This window comes from Ceratotherium simum, chromosome 23, assembly GCF_057802395.1.
Source record: "Ceratotherium simum simum isolate JZ-2026a chromosome 23, ASM5780239v1, whole genome shotgun sequence".
Taxonomy (NCBI): Eukaryota; Metazoa; Chordata; class Mammalia; order Perissodactyla; family Rhinocerotidae; genus Ceratotherium; species Ceratotherium simum.
In genome coordinates, this window is record NC_141922.1 from 18,381,301 (window position 1) to 18,400,656 (window position 19,356).

At 35.2% G+C, this 19,356-nt stretch overlaps 1 protein-coding gene across 4 annotated transcripts in view; it reads left to right on the forward strand.

Annotated features, from left to right (window-relative positions):
* ATAD2 (ATPase family AAA domain containing 2) overlaps positions 1 to 19,356 on the forward strand; it is a 62,560-nt gene that overhangs the window by 14,437 nt on the left and 28,767 nt on the right. For all 4 annotated transcript variants that reach the window (XM_087447478.1, XM_004431095.3, XM_087447480.1 and 1 more), the window contains exons 3-13: positions 1,286 to 1,335; positions 3,194 to 3,359; positions 3,674 to 3,776; positions 4,030 to 4,117; positions 4,999 to 5,178; positions 5,789 to 5,906; positions 11,652 to 11,759; positions 13,614 to 13,722; positions 13,988 to 14,103; positions 17,888 to 18,062; positions 19,242 to 19,330. In XM_087447478.1, the coding sequence (XP_087303604.1) occupies positions 1,286 to 1,335; positions 3,194 to 3,359; positions 3,674 to 3,776; positions 4,030 to 4,117; positions 4,999 to 5,178; positions 5,789 to 5,906; positions 11,652 to 11,759; positions 13,614 to 13,722; positions 13,988 to 14,103; positions 17,888 to 18,062; positions 19,242 to 19,330 (1,302 nt within the window). The remainder of the gene's footprint in view (positions 1 to 1,285; positions 1,336 to 3,193; positions 3,360 to 3,673; positions 3,777 to 4,029; positions 4,118 to 4,998; positions 5,179 to 5,788; positions 5,907 to 11,651; positions 11,760 to 13,613; positions 13,723 to 13,987; positions 14,104 to 17,887; positions 18,063 to 19,241; positions 19,331 to 19,356) is intronic.

The following is a 19,356-nucleotide window of genomic DNA, read 5'->3' on the forward strand; positions in this document are numbered from 1 at the left end:
GCCTGGTTTATAAAAGTGTAGACGTACGTGGTATATAGGGAGAGACTCCTTTATGAGGTAAGTATATGAGCTTGTGAACAAACTAGGCCCTGACCTATAGATGGATTGCTCAAAGGTTTTTATTTTGTTCTTAGTTCTTATCTGTGTTCCAAGAAAGGGAAGGAGTTAATGATGACTTACATTGTTATGAGAATATGAGTTAACTCTTCTGGATAAGATGGTTTCATTTCATTTTAAGGTGTCACATTTAAAATTTCATGTGCATAACCATCTCAGTTGCAAATAGCTTGATACATAGGTTGATTAATAGATATAGCCTATCTAAGTATGGAAAATCAAGTCCCTAAAAATAAGTTAATAAGACATAATTACTTTGTTTGCTCAATGGAATTTTGAAAAACGATGAGGGTAGGGTACTTTTTTTAAAGCTTGGAAAGTGTCCTTTCCAATTCAGTAGATTCTGTCTGCCAGTTTGTAGGCGGGACATCTCATTCATAAATGGGATTCTTTCTACATGTGCATGATAATTCATGTCATATGTAAAGATTGTAGCCAGCAAATGTTCTTAGAAGGAAATTAACATGTCACTAAGGGACATTAGTTCTGTTTATAGTTATAAATTCCTTGATGATATGGGACCATTATATCCCTGTGGTATAAAACACATTGTCTTTTTTTAATTTTTTTTTGTGTGCGTGAGAAAGATCAGCCCTGAGCGAACATCCACGCCAATCTTCCTGTTTTTTTTTTTTTTTCCCTGCTGAGGAAGACTGGCCCTGGGCTAACATCTGTGCCTGTCTTCCTCCACTTTATATGGGACGCCATGCCGCCACAGCATGGCCTGACAAGTGGTGCCTCGGTGCACGCCCGGGATCCAAACCCCAGGCCGCCAGCATCGGAGCACGTTCACTTAACCGCTATACCACGGGGCTGGCCCCACATTGTCTTGCTTTTGTTCAATTATAACTAAACACTTAGGCTAAGGATTTCATTTCTTGCTTTAGGTAAGATACTTTGATTTGATTAATTCTGTTTAGCTAAGAGTTAATGTATTTATCAGTGAATTTCACAACACGTTCTCAGACTTTGTTTAACCATAACTTATATTATATAAGCATAGATATTCTCAAGCTATTTTTTCAGTGTTTTTTAGGTTTTTAGGTATCTACAAGTATTTACTCTCCAAACTAATTGAACTTTTTGTCCTAGTTTGGGGTATTATGAAATGTAGGATTTAAAATTATGTCAATTATTTTGAATTACTTAATGAATTTTTTTCATACAGGCAGTTGGCCAGACAGCAGGCTGATAAAAAAAAAGAAGAGTGCAAAGAAGGTAAGTAATGTTAAAGGCCTTTCATGTTTTTAAAACATGTAATTAATATTTTGTCTATAGGTGTATTGAAGTACATACAATTTTTTGGTTTTGACATAAGTATATGCCATGAAACTGTTACTGCAATAAGATGATAAAGATAACCATCACCTCCTGGAATTTCCTCAGTCTCTTTTATAATCCCCCCGGTTCCCCCCCCACTTCTCTCCAAGCCCTAAGATTCCTGAGCAACCACTGATCTGCTTTCTGTCACTATAGATTAGTTTGCGTTTTCTAGAGTTCTATATAAATGGAATTATACAGTATGCATTCTTTTTTGTCTGGCTTTTTTTATTCAGCATAATTACCTTGAGTATCATCCATGTTGTTGCTTTTTGTTGCTGAGTAGTATTCTATTATATGGATATACCACAATTTGTTTTTGTTTTTTTCTCAGCTTTATCGTGATATAATTGATATATTACGTTGTGTGAGTTTGTGTACAACAAATGTTAATTTAATATACTTATGTATTGCGAAATGATTACTACCATAGCTGTAGTTAACACCTGTGTCATGTCACATAATTACTATTTCTTTTTTGTGATGAGAACATTTAAGATCTATTCTCCTAGCAACTTTCAAAAATGTAATGCTGGCCGGCCCTGTGGCTTGGTGGTTAAGTGCGCGCGCTGCAATGCTGGTGGCCCGGGTTCGGATCCCGGGTGCGCATCAAGGCACCACTTCTCCGTCCATCCTGAGGCCGAGTCCCACATACAGCAACTAGAAGGATGTGCAGCTGTGACATACAACTATCTACTGGGGCTTTGGGGGGAAAAAATTAAATAAATAAAATCTTTAAAAAAAAAAAAAAAATGTAATGCAGTATTATTAACTGTAATCGCCGTGCTGTACGTTAGATCCTAGAACTTGCTTATCTTATAGCTGGATATTTGTACTCTTTGACCAACATCTCCCCTTTTCCCTCACACCCCCAGTCCTTGGAAACCACCATTCTATTCTCTTTCTGTGAGTGCAGCTTTTTTAGATTCTACATATAAGTGATATCATACAGTATTTGTCTTTCTCTGTCTGACTTATTTCACTTAGCCTAATGCCCTCAAGGTCCATTCATGTCCTTGCTAACAGCAGTATGTCCTTCTTTTTTTTTTTTTTTTTGTGAGGAAGATCAGCCCTGAGCTAACATCCATGCAAATCCTCCTCTTTTTGCTGAGGAAGACTGGCTCTGAGCTAATACCTATTGCCAATCCTCCTTTTTTTTCCCCCCAAAGCCCCAGTAGATAGTTGTATGTCATAGTTGCACATCTTTCTAGTTGCTGTATGTGGGACACAGCCTCAGCATGGCCGAAGTGGTGCGTCAGTGCGTACCTGGGATCCAAACCCGGGCCACCGGTAGCGGAGCGCGCGGACTTAACCACTAAGCCACAGGGCCGGCCCCAGTATGTCCTTCTTATGGCTGAATAATATTCTGTTGTGTGTATTTTTCACATCTTCTTCATCCATTCATCCATTGACGGACACCTAGGTTGTTTCTCACAATTTGTTTATTCATCTTTTGATGGACATTTGTATTGTTTCCAGTTTAGGGTTATCACAAGACTGCTTTGAACGTTTGTGTACAAGTCTTTGTGTTATGTATCTTTTCTCTTGAGAGTGGAATTGCTGGATCATATCCTAAGTGTATACTGTGTGTGTTGTAACTTTATTTTTGTTTTCTAATATTTTTAAGAAAGGTAAGTTCAAGATAGTAAAATTTTGTTACATGAAAGTGTAGTTATTTAATTGTTCATTTTAGAATTGTTTTATAAATGCTATTATTTCAAATCTTTTCATTATTTTTATGTACACATCTATAAAGACAAAGTGATTCCAGTTACTCGGTCATTGAGGACTAGAAACATTGTTCAGACTACAGAACACTTGCGTGAAGAGAATGGTGATGTTGAAGTTCGCCGCAGTTGTAGGATTAGAAGTCGTTATAGTACTGTGAACCAGTCTGTGCTGTTTGACAAACTTATAACAAAGTAAGTAAAAATTATTTAGGTTATAAAACCTTTTGTTGGCAAGGGATCATAAATTTCAAATATTTAATGCATTCAGTTTGTGTAAAGCGTAAAGGAGAATGATTTTTAGAGGACTTTGTAGTAATTCTGTATACAGTATGTATTTAAATTCGTGGAAAGAAATTTAAAAAATATTTTTACACATGTAAATCAATTCTTCTTATAGAGATATTTAAAATCCCAGCACTCAAAGAATACAATGGAAGAAAAATTGAGTTTTTAAAAATATAGTGCTTTTACAATTTTAGCTTATATTTATATCAATTTTTTTCAAGCACTGCTGAAGCTGTACTTCAAAAAATGGATGATATGAAGAAGATGCGTAGACAGCGAATGAGAGAATTTGAAGACTTGGGAGTGTTTAATGAAACAGAAGAAGTAAATCTATTCTTCCATTAAGGGGGTGATTTAATAATCTGTAGTTCAATGTTTTTTCTATAGTACTTATCCATTTTTTGGTTAAATTATTCATCGTTTTGTTCAGCATTTGATCAGTCACTCGTTATTGCTGGAGTTGTAAGCATTTATAGCAGAAAATATCTTTATAATTAAGCAAGATTGGAAAGTCCTACCAAATTCTTTTTTTATAACTATACTAAATGTTTAATGGCTTTTATTTAAACATTTTTAGGGGAATCTTAATATGTATACAAGAGGAAAACAAAAAGGTATTCAAAGAACTGATGAAGAAACAACTGACAATCAAGAAGGCAGTGTGGGTTAGTTTTTTCTTTTGTTCTGACTTTTGGGTTTGAATTTCAGTACTTTTAATTTAATAGGATATAGCCTTTTTATTCAGAAGCTGTGACATTTATGGTAGTTTGTGAGAGAGGATTGGTCATAATTTAAAAGAAGAAAGTGAAGGCAGAGGAGAGCTTAAAAGGATAGTATGTTTTGTTTTGGAAAGTACTTGAAATCAACAATTCTAGAGCAAATAAAATTGATTTGCTTGTGTAATACATTTACAGACAACACATATATCTTTCTACCTATTTTAGTTAAGAGGTGATTAAATTTAAGTTTTGCTATTCTGTTTAGGACTTATTACTGTAATTTATTAGAACTTTTCTTGAGTGAAACCAGTTTTCTGAAATGCATTTTAAATGTTTGGTGAGGGTATTTTACATTATCATAAGTAGATTGAGTTATGCTGCATGTAACTCAGTGACAGCCAGAAGGGCTGGATGGAATGTCAAACTTAAGTTTAAAAGGCAAAAGCGGAGTGAGTAGATACTCAGATTTGTCAACATGTTGTATAAACCTGGAAGCTTAATGCAAGTAAGCTTAAATATAGTCTCCTATATTAATGAAATTAGCAGTAGTACCGTAAGCTTTAGTTTAGTACTTAACAGAAACCTTTAAACGTCTTTCTCTACTTTGTTTTTTTTCCTTCCTTTAGTTGTTTTTAATTCTACAGTTTTTTACTTCATTTTGAAAAATTTTCATTTCATGTTGCAAAAGAATTACAGATTCTTTATGAACAATCTGGAAGTAGATACATTTTTAAAGGAGGGTCTCTTTCTCCCCCAATTCCCCTGTGTTAAAAATTGTTAACGTTTTGGTGAATATCCTTCTGAAAATAAATGTTTCTTAATTTTAGAATCATCTGAAGAGGGTGAAGACCAAGAAGATGAAGATGATGGTGAAGATGAAGATGATGATGATGATGAAGATGATGATGATGATGATGAAGATGAAGAAGATGGAGAAGAAGATAATCAGAAACGATATTATCTTAGACAGAGAAAAGCTACTGTTTACTACCAGGCTCCATTGGAAAGTAAGTGCTATATATATTTTTTCCAGGAGAACATGTAATTGTATTATCTTTATCTTTACTGCCCTTCCTCTATTATTCTGATTTTTCATGATTTCATTTTGTGAAACACTCATGGCTGTTGTCTTTCTTAACCTGTCCTAAATGTGCAAGAAGTTATTTCTTCTAGAAAAAGTTAAACGTTAGCCTTGACCAAAGCAAATAATTGGGCTATTTTGAAATTTTATGTCTGTCTTTAATTGTTTTAGATTTCACAACTTTCTACTTGTTTTGTCAGTCTGTATAAATAGGACTGCTTTTGATTTATGTCAAAGTTGTGCCTCAGTACTTATGAGCATATACTTGAGGGCTGATAATCAGCTGTTATACATCAGTGTAATTATAATGGTTGTTTATGGCCAGTGTATGTTTTGGTTGGTTAGTGTTTGGTTAGTGCATATTTTCAACAGCAATCTTACAGACATAAATTATTTAAAACGTGAACAGCAAAATATTCTGTAGTAGATATGTACTAGTATTTTCATGGAAGGCAGCACCTTGGTAAGTATATAGATGAAGAGCAAAATTATCTTCATACATACATATTTATGTGTCTTATAATTCTTTTTTTTAGAACCTCGTCACCAGAGAAAGCCCAACATATTTTATAGTGGCCCAGCTTCTCCTGCAAGACCAAGATATCGATTATCTTCTACAGGACCAAGAAGTCCTTATTGTAAACGAATGAACAGGTTTGGTTCTGAAATAGTGATTGATTTGTGACAACATAATTGTAGCTGTGTTAGGATAGGATTCTAGAATCTTAGGATTGGATGTATCAGGATAGAATTTTAGAATTGTATATTTGGGAGAGTTAGCTCTGTGCCTTTAGTGTTCTAATCCCCACTACCACTGATGTTTTCGCTTTTGCTTCCACTCATAGGAAGTGTTACTAACTACCATGATAAGGTTGTTTATTCCAGTTGCTCCACACTTTAAAATAGAGCTACCTTTGCTTCAGTGTTGACTTTATTCTTGGCTTGGTATTAAGCATTTTACATAGACTATTTCATTTAATCTTCACAATAAGTTAGAGTATAGGTTTAGTCTTGTCTTCACCACTATCACAGACATATTTTCCTACCATGACAAATATCCTAAGTTACATAGCTTCTAGATTTCTCATGACTGGCCATCCTTTTCTGGATCTGTTTTTTTAATTTGTTCTCTTATAAAGTAGAAAACATTAATTTTCTTTGACTATTCAGATTATTTGTGGGTTTCTTTTCCTTCTATATCCCAACACTTCTTGCTTGTCTGTCATATTTAAATCCATATCCAAAGAGGTGATTCTTATTTCCTCAGTGTCCCAAGTAATAAAAGGTTTTCTGATGCATTAGAACTTTCTGAGTAATAGAAGCATTATAGTAGTTCATGGATGAGAGAGCTTGTTGGTGAAGACTAAAAGGCAGAAAAAAATGACACTGGTGTGGGAAATGGTACTTTTTTCCTAGTATTATTAATTTGCTCAGAAGTAAGACTGAAGTCCTATGAGACTTCAACTATTTGAACTGTTCTTGGATGTCTCTTCAGAGAAGCAAACTATCTGTTCATGTTTTGATCATGGAAGGCAACATCTTCATAGATGCTGAGAAATTCCTCTCTTTTAGGAAATACATGAAATAGTACTTGTGTCCCTGGGTCTTGTAATTTCATTTTCAGAGTGTCAAAATCACAAGTGTATATTCTAGATTTCTTGTTTCATTATCTGTTTTCACACAACCAGAACCTAGAAAGATGGAGGATCAGGAAGGCAAACTCAACCTGTCAGACCTGCCGAAGATAAATTGCGCTTGAAAGAGGTTGAACTGTTGGTACTTTTCATAGGCCCTTTAGAATATTGTTAAAGATAGTGAAATTTAATAATCTCTTGAAAAGGAGAGTAAGGTGTAGTGCTCCCCTGGAATCCCCACCAAGCATAGGGCCCTGGGCAGCTGTCTGGGTAGCCTGACTCAAGGGACAGGCCTCTATTTGATCCAGCAGAAGTGAGAGACTGGCAGTTACTTTGAGATTTAATTTCTTCTCCCATTTTTAATAGATTTGTGTTTCTGGAAGTAACGTACTTGTTGATTGACTACCTCTACAGTTATCACCTACAATGTGTCTTACAGCAAGTTGGAATTTTTTTTGTCCCTTTGGTGCTCAAGTTCCCATATTTGGTTCACAGAGTCTACTTTTTCTCTATGAAGAGTGTCTCACATTGTCGCATAGCTCCTTGGGTACAGGATTTTTTTCCCCTCCAGTTATTTAAAAATTGTTTGAATACTACCGTGTGCCAAATACTACAGACATAAAAAGGACTAGGCCAGGATTCCTGCCCTTGGATCTCATAACCTAGTGGAGGATTCTGAGACATTTAAATTGAAGTACGAACTAAAAGATTTAAGCTGTACCTTGAGTCACATTATTTGACTTAATGACCTTTTTGGTGTTGGTTTTGATAAAGCCCTTTAAACTTTTTCTTTTTTGTGACAGCTTTATTGATATATAATTCACATACCGTATAGTTCATCCATTTAAAGTGTACAATTCAGTGGCTTTTAGTATATTCACAAAGTTGTGCAACTATCACCACAATCAATTTCAGAACATTTTTCTTGCCTCAAAAAAAGAAACTCTATACTCTTTAGTTATTGCCTCCCAACTCCTCCATCCCCCTAGCCGTAAGCAACCACCAATCTATGCTCTGTCTCTGTAGATTTGCCTATTCTGGATATTTCATATAAGTGGAATGTTTTGTGACTGACTTCTTTCACTAGGTATAACATTTTCAAGGTTCATGCACATTGTAGCATGTATCAGCCTTCATTCCTTTTTATTGCCAAATAAGGTTCCGTTATATAAAGATAACATATTTTGTTTATTGGTTTATCAGTTGATAGACGTTTGGGTTGTTTCCACTTTTTGGGTATTATGAATAATGCTGCTATGAACATTTATGTACAACTTTTTGTACATTTCTTTTTAATTTCTCTTGGGTATATACCTACAAGTGGAATTGCTGGGTCAAATGCTAGTTATATTTAATGTTTTGAGGAATTGCCAGATTGTTTTCCAAAATAGCTGCTCCATTTTACATTCCACAAGAAATATATGAAAGTTCCCATTTCTCCACATCTTTACTAACACTTGTTATTACCTGATCTTTTGAATATGGCCCTTTATTTATTTATTTATTTTTTTAAAGATTTTATTTATTTTATTTTTTTTCCCCCCAAAGCCCCAGTGGATAGTTGTATGTCGTAGCTGCACATCCTTCTAGTTGCTGTATGCGGGACTCGGCCTCAGGATGAACGGAGAAGTGGTGCCTCGATGCGCACCCGGGATCCGAACCCAGGCCACCAGCATCGCAGCGCGCGCACTTAACCACCAAGCCACAGGGCCGGCCCTGAATATGGCCCTTTAAACCTTTTTTTTTTTTTTAACTTTCTTGCCAAGGTGGTGTGAACATCTTATCCCTTCTAACAACTTTAATGGAAGTCATTTTGCTTAGCCTTTTTGCTTTTTCTTGGAGAGACCAGCTTCTGTTTATAGTTCATATTCTACCTTAGCTACTTAAGCATGGAAACAAAGCACACTTCCAAAGAATCATTTGAACATTGCTATTAGTATCCATGGCAAACGGTCACAAAATCTTGTAGCCACAATGCAGGATCTTCCAAAGGTCTTTTGGCATACTTATCATAGAAGAACTTCAGGAATGCTGCCTTTGAGCAGGATTTTCTTTCTTACTTATGATTGTTAACCTCTAATCATCTAAGATTTATTCTTTAGCTTCAGTCTGCAGTTTCTGGAACAAGCCTTGCCCCTTTGAACAAGAAGGTAACATAATAGCACAGTTGCTTCACCAGTTTTCCAAAGTACTCCTTACCTGTTGTCAAGGAACTAGAACTGGCAACTCTAGACCCTCTGTGGTTAGGTTCAAAGTGCTGGTCCAGTGCTTGTCCATGCCAGACTTTTCAAAAGTTTTTAGTAAAATGAAAAAAAAAAAGAGTGAATGTGGGTATGTGTGTTTAGAATCTTTTAAAAACTGAAGTAATTGCTTTTCTACAGTATAGAGTAATTATGAAGAACCTGGACCCATGACTAGGACTGCCTAGCTTGCAAGCTCAGCTCTACATCTTACTAGTGACCTTTGGCAAATTACTTAACCTCTCCATGCTTCAGTTTTTTGACCTGTAGAATAAGGATAATAGCACATATCTCATAGTATTGTGAGAATTAGTTGAGTTTAATACATGTAAAGCATTTCAAGTAGTATCTGGCACATATTAAGTGCTGTATGTGTTTGTTATTGTAACTATACTTCAATATTTAAAAATAATCCCTACTTTGCAAATCAAACATTGGAAACTTTATGTCAGTCCACAAGGTTTTGTTGTTCACTTATAACTGTATTGGTTTGTCAAGTAAACAACAGATGATCACCAGTGTAGTAGTGTGTAGAATGTGGATTTTTGGAATAGACAGACGTAAGTTTGAATTCTGACACCATCATTGACTAATTCTGATAATTTGAGCAAGTTATATAAGCCATGAGCCACATTGGCCCTGACTGTAAAATGAGCTTATAATAAGTACTTGTCCAAAGTTTGAATTAAGATTAAATGAGATAGGGCTGGCCCCGTGGCTTAGTGGTTAAGTGCTCGCACTCTGCTACTGGCAGCCCAGGTTCAGATCCCGGACGGGCACCGACGCACCGCTTCTTCGGCCGTGCTGAGGCCGCGTCCCACATACAGCAACTAGAAGGATGTGCAACTATGGCATACAACTATCTACTGGGGCTTTGGGGAGGGAAAAAAAAAAAGGAGGATTGGCAATAGATTTGGCTCAGAGCCGGTCTTCCTCGGCAAAAAGAGGAGGATTAGCACGGATGTTAGCTCAGGGCTGATCTTCCTCACAAAAATAAATAAATAAAATTAAATTAGAAAAAAGATTAAATGAGATAGCATGTCAAGCACCTGGTACAAGAAGCACTCAGTAAATGTTAGTTCTTTTTATTACTTGTGCAGTTAGTCTTAATTATGTGACTACACAGTGAATTCACACACAGTTATGTGAATTATGACAACAGGTGAGAATCTCTTTGAAATATTGATGGTAATATTACAAAAGTTAGTCTTTCATGTAAAATTGCAAACTTGTACCAGATAGTTTTAGTTTCAGGCTGATCACAAAAACGCTCTTGGGCGTGTTTGGGTAGGTGGATAGTGGAGGATTATTTTCTCACTTAATTCTGTGTTTCCAAAACCCTCGGAGCCATTTGTGTCTCAGGATTCAGATTTTTTTGTTGGCGGGTGGGAACTTACAAAGGTAACATGCGACATACGTAATATGCAATATTAAAATCTTAGGGGTGTCTGAGCCAGTACTGCATAGTCAGATATATTCTATAGCAAAACATATGAGTAATCATAGTACGTAGGACAAACAGAGACTGTGAATTGCCCTTGTGACATTTTAGGTCATGTTTTGCTGCTAAATGAATAATGGAAAAACTTGTTTTCAGTGTTTTTTGGGTACAAGATTCTCAACCTACATTATGCAGATAATAGATTGTGAAACTTTTATATTTTTGGAAATACCTATTTACCGTGATTGCACTCTGACTCAGGAAAAGCTCTAGACCCTGAGCCAATAGAATGATTAAAGGTTTTTCCAGCCAGATTCTTTGTTTTTTTCTGTGGATCTTTTGCAACTGTCCAAAGGTAGAAATGATTTAAAAGTTTTTTAAATATTTGTATCACTTGGCATCCTATTTAATAATACTAACCAGCCTAAGAATTTCATGATATTTTTGTCTTTTTTTATAAGGGAGAATATTAAGACTTATATGGGTTGGGTAACTCATCCACATTTACACAGCTGTTAAGTGGCAGTTGTGAATTTACAGTTGATGATATACTGTAGATAAAGGCCATCTTATTCCTCACTGTTGCCTAGAATTTTTTTTAACCCTTCTTGATCCCCTTTTGTTTATATAAAAATTCTCGTGTTCTCCCTTTAAGGTTGACATTTCAAAATAGGTGATTTCCTTTGCGAATGTGAAATTATATATAGTATAATATTGGAAAATACTGTTTAAAATTGTAGTCTCAGAGATTCTGATACCCTCTTTATTCCACCTTGCTCTCTGAGGATAACTGATTTTATATCAAGACTAAGAAGTCACTCTGCCTGGACCATATCCTATCTTAGTGAACATTTTGATAGTTAGCTCTACCACAGCCTCCTATCTCTTTTTCCCTTTCTCCCAGTTATCCAAGTCTTTTATTCCCTTCAAAAGATTCAACCAACAAAGCTTACTTAATTGGTTTAGCAAATATATTGATTTTATGATAAACTTTTTTGGATCATTAGGTATTTCTGATGTTTGCATCTTATGCCTTTTTTTCCCTGCCCTCCTTCATCATGATTCAGTTTTTCTCTTACTTTAGGCGAAGGCATGCAATCCACAGTAGTGACTCTACTTCATCTTCCTCTTCTGAAGATGAACAACAGTTTGAGAGGCGAAGAAAAAGGAGCCGTAATAGAGCTATCAACAGGTAAGTGCCGTATTGATGCCTTTTAAAACTACCAGCTATTTTTTTTTAAGCGGTGAGAAAGCTGAATGATTTGGGAATAGGTACAGCTTGACTGATTAAAAAATTACCCAACAGGTTAACGTATAAACCAAAACACCTTCTAGTTTGAAATATCTGCAGTTGAAACTAATAACAGGACATATGTTTTCTTGCACAACCATTATATGCTCAGAGTGGTGTTTGGTAAACAGTGACTTGAGGAAAGAACTTTTTTTTCATTTCAAATATTTTTTCTATAATAATAATACTTTCTTATTGTAGAACTCTTAAGGAAAATTGAAGGGTTTGCTCATTTCATAACTCCTTGTAGTATAAGTCCACATATACTAATCAGCTCATTTGATTTTCACAGTAATTATATGAATAGATAGGGCAAGGATTATTCCTGTTTTACAGATGTGGGTAGGTGAGTGAAAAATGCGGTGCTTGGATTCTAATAATATAACATTCTTAGGGTAGAAAACAATGCTTGATGAAGCAATTGCAACATGATAATTGAAGGGGCATGCAAACCAACCATTTTTTGTATCTATTCTTTTATCATGTTAGATCTGCCCTGTCCAAACGGTAACCATATGTACTTGAAATGTAGCTAGTCTGAATTGAGATACACTGCAAGTTTTTGTAGAAAAGGCACTCTTGAGGGCCAGCCCCAGTGGCCTAGTGGTAAAATTTGGCACCCTCCACTTCAGTGGCCCGGGTTTGGTTCCCGGGCATGGATGTAAACTGCTGGTTAGTGGTCATGCTGTGGTGGTGGCTCACATACAAAATAGAGGAAGATTTGCCATAGATATTTGCTCAAGGCGAATCTTCCTCAAGCAAAAAGAGGAGGATTGGCAACGGGTGTTAGCTTAGGGTGAATCTTCCTCAGCAAAAAAAAAGAAAAGAAAAACAGTACATTCTTGCATTTCAAAGACTTAGTACAAAAAAAGAATGTAAAATATCTCACTTTTTAAAATACTGATTGTTCATGTTTAAACGTAATATTTTGGATATATTTGGACAAATAAAATATTAAAATTAATTTTACTTTTTTTCTTTGTTTAGTATGGCTAACAGAAAATTCACAATTGGGTTTGATTCTTTTTTTTTTTTTTTAAGATTTTATTTATTTCCCCCTAAAGCCCCAGTAGATAGTTGTATGTCATAGCCGCACATCCTTCTAGTTGCTGTATGTGGGACGTGGCCTCAGCATGGCCAGAGAAGCAGTGCGTCGGTACGCGCCCGGGATCCAAACCCAGGCCGCCAGCAGCGGAGCACGCGCACTTAACCGCTAAGCCACAGGGTCGGCCCTGGGTTTGATTCTTGAATCCGCATTTACTAGTTCTGTGACCTTGGGTGTTTTAGTTAACCTTTCTGTACCCCAGTTTTCAGGGAAATAATACCTACTTCATAAGACCGTTATGAGGATTTAATGAATTAAGAAACGTAAAAGCACCTAAAACTAAAACAGTGTCTGGCAAGTGATAGACACTCTATATATGTTAGACACGATCATTGTAGTGGGTATTGATACTGTCTAAATTTTCAACCATGAGTTACTTTATGGTACTGTGGCATCTTGAAAACTGGTATTTTCATTTGGTTGTAAATATTTAATCTAATAATAAAGCTTCAGATAGAAATATTTCTAACGCTTCAGTTCTCAACCTATAAAGACAATGAAAAAGTTGAAATACATAATCTCAAGATTGCTCCAGTTAAAATTTAATTACTTTTTTAATTCCTAAGAAAAATGTCCATATTCTAACATGGAATTTAGGGAGCAAGGTGAATTGATGGATGTTTTTTTTAAAAAAAATCTTTTTAAAATAGGTGCCTCCCACTAAATTTTCGGAAAGGTGAATTAAAAGGAATTTATAAAGATCGAATGAAAATTGGAGCAAGCCTTGCTGATGTTGATCCAATGCAACTAGATTCTTCAGTGAGTACTGTCTTGAAATGTGTGCTTGAACTATAATATTGTTCTTTGTGTAGTTTTGAAGTTAAAAAAGAAACCAATTATTTTATCAGAAACTTTCATCTTTACAGACTTTTTTTTCTTTCTTTTATTTTTTAAATCTTCAGACTACAACTAAGATAATGTTACTCAGTTGACTGTGTGTGGGTTGAGTATACTCTGGGGATGGAATAACATTATAATTTTGACTCCAAATCTAAGAATGTCAGTGTTTCCCTTTTGTTACTAGGTACGATTTGATAGTGTTGGTGGCCTGTCTAATCATATTGCAGCTCTAAAAGAGATGGTGGTGTTTCCATTACTTTATCCAGAAGTCTTTGAAAAATTCAAAATTCAACCTCCAAGGTAATTTAATTATACATTTTATTTTAGCCAAAATTTGTGCTATATTACTATTGTCCAGAAATGTAATGCTTTTCTGTTGAAATTTTTCGGGTCTACAGTAATATGTTATACTTTTCCTGCACGGTCCTGGGAGACTTGAATATTTTCATTTTCTCAGTGTTTAACATGAAAAATGGTTTCAAAGTTGATTCTCCATGAAAAAAAATCATTCTCCATGGCTTTTCATACATTTAATGAAATTCCTCCCATACATACTTATATTTTTTTCTTTCATTTTTAAAATTTAGTTTTAAATTTGTATCAAAGTAATATATGTACATAATTTAAGAATTCAAATAGTACTATAAGTTTTACAAAGGAAAAATGGTAGTAGTCCCTCCTCTACCTTTCTCCATTTCGGTTTACACTTCCCGGAGCCAACTACTTTCAACTCCTTTAACTGTTATTTACCTGTACATATCTAAATAATATGCTTATGCTATAATTTATGCTTTTTCTATTTTAGGTACAATCTGTAGACTTCTAACTGAACAATGACTATTTGGCTCTTTTACTTTCCCCACCTTTTGCATAGACACATTTTTTTCCCCTTCCTCATACACTCCTAATAGTTTATTTAGACATATGTAAAATTGTTGAATCAGTTTTCAGTGTTTGCTTTATGACTATGCAAATATTTCTTACAGCTAAGCCATATATAGTATATTGACTTACATTTCCTCTCTTGCAACTCTGCTTTCCCCCCTCAGCTTTAGTACTTGCCTATTTTTTGTGGGGGGTGTTTTTTTGGAATTAGTTTTATGTATACTTATCAGTTCATCCACAAAGTCTTCACTAGAGCTATAAAACTCTTTTCAGTACAGTTAAACATATCAGGTAATCTGTTGGCTCCTCCTTATTTTTCTAGACACATCTTCCTGGAGCCTTTGTTCTCCTGCTTCTATCAGGACTGGTTGCTCTTGGTCTTGTAGCACAACTAAGCCTTGGAACTTCCATCACCATTGTTATGGGATTTCCTTTATGTTGCTTTCAGTGCTGGGTTCCCTACTTCCTTGGTTTAGCTAGGATCTTCTTGGTTTATAGCTGTGTTTGGTGCAGCACGTTCGAGGAATATCCTGAGAAAAAGAGTGCATTTTTTTTTATTTTCTTTTTGTGAACAGTCATGTAACCTCACGCTCTATTGGTGTGTCTTTTTCCTCTCCCCCCTTCGCTGTGCTACACCTTTACAGTCTGGAAACATGTCTTTGATTTCTGGGTAAGTTTTTTGTATCACTTCTTCAGTAATTTTTACCGAATTGGTACCACTCCAATTTTTCTGTTCCCTCAATTCATGTCAATTGAATATTGGACCTTTTAGATTAATCTCCTTTTCTTACCTTTTCTCTCTTGTTTTGGTGTCTCTTGATGTTAGAGGTTTTCCTTAAGTATCTAGTGATCCTTGGCTCTCTGTTAATATTTAAGAGTGAAGCATGTTTTTAAATCTCACTAGTAGGGCTTATTAACTTGTAGGTCTCACCTTAGGGTAATTGTTGGGGCTGATTCTTTCACCAGAAGTCCTCCAAGTCAGTATCTAGGGGTGTTTTATCCCAGAGATAAATCCTCCAGTCTCCTGTCAGAGGCTTATGAGCCTGGCTGCCAGCATTTTAGCAGAAGACCTGAGTGAAGGGTTAGTAGTCTCCACCATTAAGTATGGAGTTTTTGACTTAATTCCTGCAGTGTCTCATCTTGTTCTCTGCCAGAAAGTAAGCTATCCCCCAGCAAGTTGCCTGCACAGCGTAGTGAAAAGAAATCAGGATGGTCTCATCGTTCTTTAATTATGTTTTACTCCATTCTTCTATTTTCAACCCCACCTTTCACTCCTGCCTTGAGATACATTGCCTTTAAATTCTGAGAGGGGTTTTGCAAATGAGGTTTTTTACTGAGGGCTTCTTTATTTTAGGTTTTTCACTTTTTCAGATCTGCTAAGGTCATCTGCATTCTAACTTGCAAAATTTTGTTGGGATATCTCAAGTGCTGTTATCTTATTTTGTTGTTCACTTTGTTCATTTTATGCATTTTAGCAGAATTAAAGGGAAAAGCACAGATAAAACCATACATCAGTCTGTCATTTTTACCTGGAAGTAAAAAGTTTAAGTTAACTCTTAAACTTTTTATATCACCATAATTTATCCTCTTCCTTTTTCTTCTAGTTCTTACAGTTTATTAACCCATTTTTAAACCCTAGTCCCTGATTCCCTTTTCCTTATACAACTTTTCCCCCTGAATCACCGTGTATGGAAACATTGATTTAAGTAAACTTTTTTAAATTAGTAAGCTTTTTTTCCCTTTTCATTATAAAAGTTGTGTACTATAAACTAATTACAGTTAAACATGGGTGAATTTTAAAATTTTAAAAATCAGAAGGATATTAGTATTAAATAAAAGCACTTACTTCTTACAGGAAATGTTGGAAGTACCTAAAGTAATTTAGTAAATTTGAAAAGAAACAACAAATTCCCCAAAGTTTTTCTCTTCATTTGTCCTTCTTTACAACATACGTTTTCCCCCATAAAAATCAAATATATGGTTGTGTAAACCTGCTGTTTTCATATGGTATGTTCTCTTTCCATTTTAATGGCTGAATAATATTCCATTATGTGGCTGTATCACATTTTATTAAATTGATCTGCTATTGCTGGCTATTTTGTTTTCTCTTAAGTTTTTCATTATCACAAATGTCAATATCATGAACATCTTATTGCTTTCTCTTTGTGTGAATCCTTAATTCCTTCTTTAAGATAGTCTCTCAAATAAGATTATTGGCTCAGTAGATGTATTTTAAAAATCTGTTCCTGCCTTGGCTTTTGTACAGTGAACTCACTGTGGTTTATTCCGTTTGTTTGTCTGATTGTTTTCTTAACAGTTGCTTTGTTTTTTTGTGTCTGCATTTGATTATGTCTTTCTTATTATCTTTTCTTTTATATTTTATTGTTAACTTTTAATAGGTTTCATCCGTCACTTGTGATTTTTTCCTGCTATTTTTATTTTGTTGGTTCTGTTTTTCTGGGCTCCTCCTTAAGTGTTTCTTTTTAAGAGCAGTTATTTGATGATGTGAAATTGATTATTTCATATTACTTTGGTAAAACTTAATCCCTCATTTCTATTTCTACACCTTTTTAAAATTTCTACTGAGAGTTATGAGTATGGCCCATTTTATCAGAATTCTATCCTAAGAGCAATGAATAACTTTGGAAATATGTGAAAAAGCTGTATGTTATTCCATGGCAGTGATGTCACCAAAAATTATTTTAAATTATTTACGTTGTCCTAGTCCCCATCACCCAACCGCCATTTCTTGAAGTTCTCTCTTCTTTTATCTTGCTTTCTCGCCTATTCATTCCCAACATGTTTTCTTACAGAACTTTTAGTGTTATGTTACTGATGCTGAGACCAAAGATTATAGATAAAATCTGCTATTCTGTCCCCTGATATGTTAACAAAAGTAAACCAGCAACTCTTTTTAAGCATGACTTCTATGCAAGGAAAGGTAATATGATGGGTGTGATGAATGAATAAAAGATAATATGTTTCAAATAAAGGGTTTTATTTAGTTTCAATATTAATTTTATGGTATCAATATTAATTCCCAGGTTTTAAGTTGTGCTTTGTGGATTGAAATGATATTTCACTTGTCTTAATTACATTTTTATTCACTAATTAAGTGCATTCATGGAATTGCTTTCTGATTTTGTTTAAATTGTCTACTTTTTAATGTAGAACTAAAATGATACTTATTCTTTTACAGAGGTTGTTTGTTTTATGGTCCACCTGGAACTGGAAAAACTCTGGTTGCTAGAGCACTGGCCAATGAGTGCAGTCAAGGGGATAAGAGAGTAGCATTTTTCATGAGGAAAGGTGCCGATTGTCTGAGTAAATGGGTGGGAGAGTCGGAAAGACAGCTACGATTGCTATTTGATCAGGTATGATATTAAATTTTACCTATATAGGTCTATAATCAATGTAAATGTAAGTATGTAAGGATTAGTTAAATCTTGCATTTAATCACTTTTCATAGAAATAAACTCAGAAGAATTAGACCAAATAGATAATCTTTCTAAATTATTTTCCTTTGTATGTCAAGATAAGACTTACCAGTGATGAACAGTTTTATAGTAAGAAGAGAAAAGAATAATTGGATCTAAGTTCTTTGGAGTCTTAGGTCTCGTACCTAGAGAGAGAGAGTGGTAGTCTAATACTTAGAGAGACAACAGTAATGTCTCAATATGCAAGTCGAAGATTAGTTCTGCCCTAGAATGGCTTTCAGCTCCATATCCCAGATTGTATTGACAGCACATTGTGAGATAATACATTCTGATCTACCAAGGCATATTGCTGCAGATGCTTTTAAACCTCTTTATGGAACTCACTGAGATTCTTTATTTTAACTTTACAGAAATAGATTGTTTTAAAAATGTATGGCATCTTACTAAATGTTTTCCCATCCTGACATGGAGGAAGACTGTGTCACTGTGTTCTATTCTTTGTCTTGCTTCACCAGTTGGTCTTCAATGCATATTTTTTGTGTCCTAATAACTATAGCTATATGAAACCTAAGGTATATAACCATTAGAGTATGTACTTTGAATATTTCCAGTTGAAAATGCAAATAAAATTAAACTGTATGTTATTATAGTTTAGTCTGAACCTTAAACATAGTTCTTGAATTTACGTTTAGGTTTATAAATTACAAATAAATAATAAGCACGTTGGAATGAAAATGGATTAAAATGGTTTAGGGCCGGCCCCGTGGCTTGGCAGTTGAGTGTGTGCGCTCCGCTACTTGCGGCCCGGGTTCAGATCCCGGGCGCGCACCGACGCACTGCTTCTCTGGCTATGTTGAGGCCGTGTCCCACATACAGCAACTAGAAGGATGTGCAACTATGACATACAACTATCTACTGGGGCTTTGGGGAAAAAAAACGAGGAGGATTGGCAATAGATGTTAGCTCAGAGCCCGTCTTCCTCAGCAAAAAGAGGGGGATTAGCGTGGATGTTAGCTCAGGGCTGATCTTCCTCACAAAAAAAAAAAAAGGTTTATATTAGGTCTATGTATTTGAAGTTTTTCACGATAACATGCAATCACTGGACTTGCTTTCTAGGCCTATCAGATGCGCCCATCAATTATTTTCTTTGATGAAATCGATGGTCTGGCTCCAGTACGATCAAGCAGGCAAGATCAAATTCACAGGTAAAACTTGCTTGATGGCACTTCTG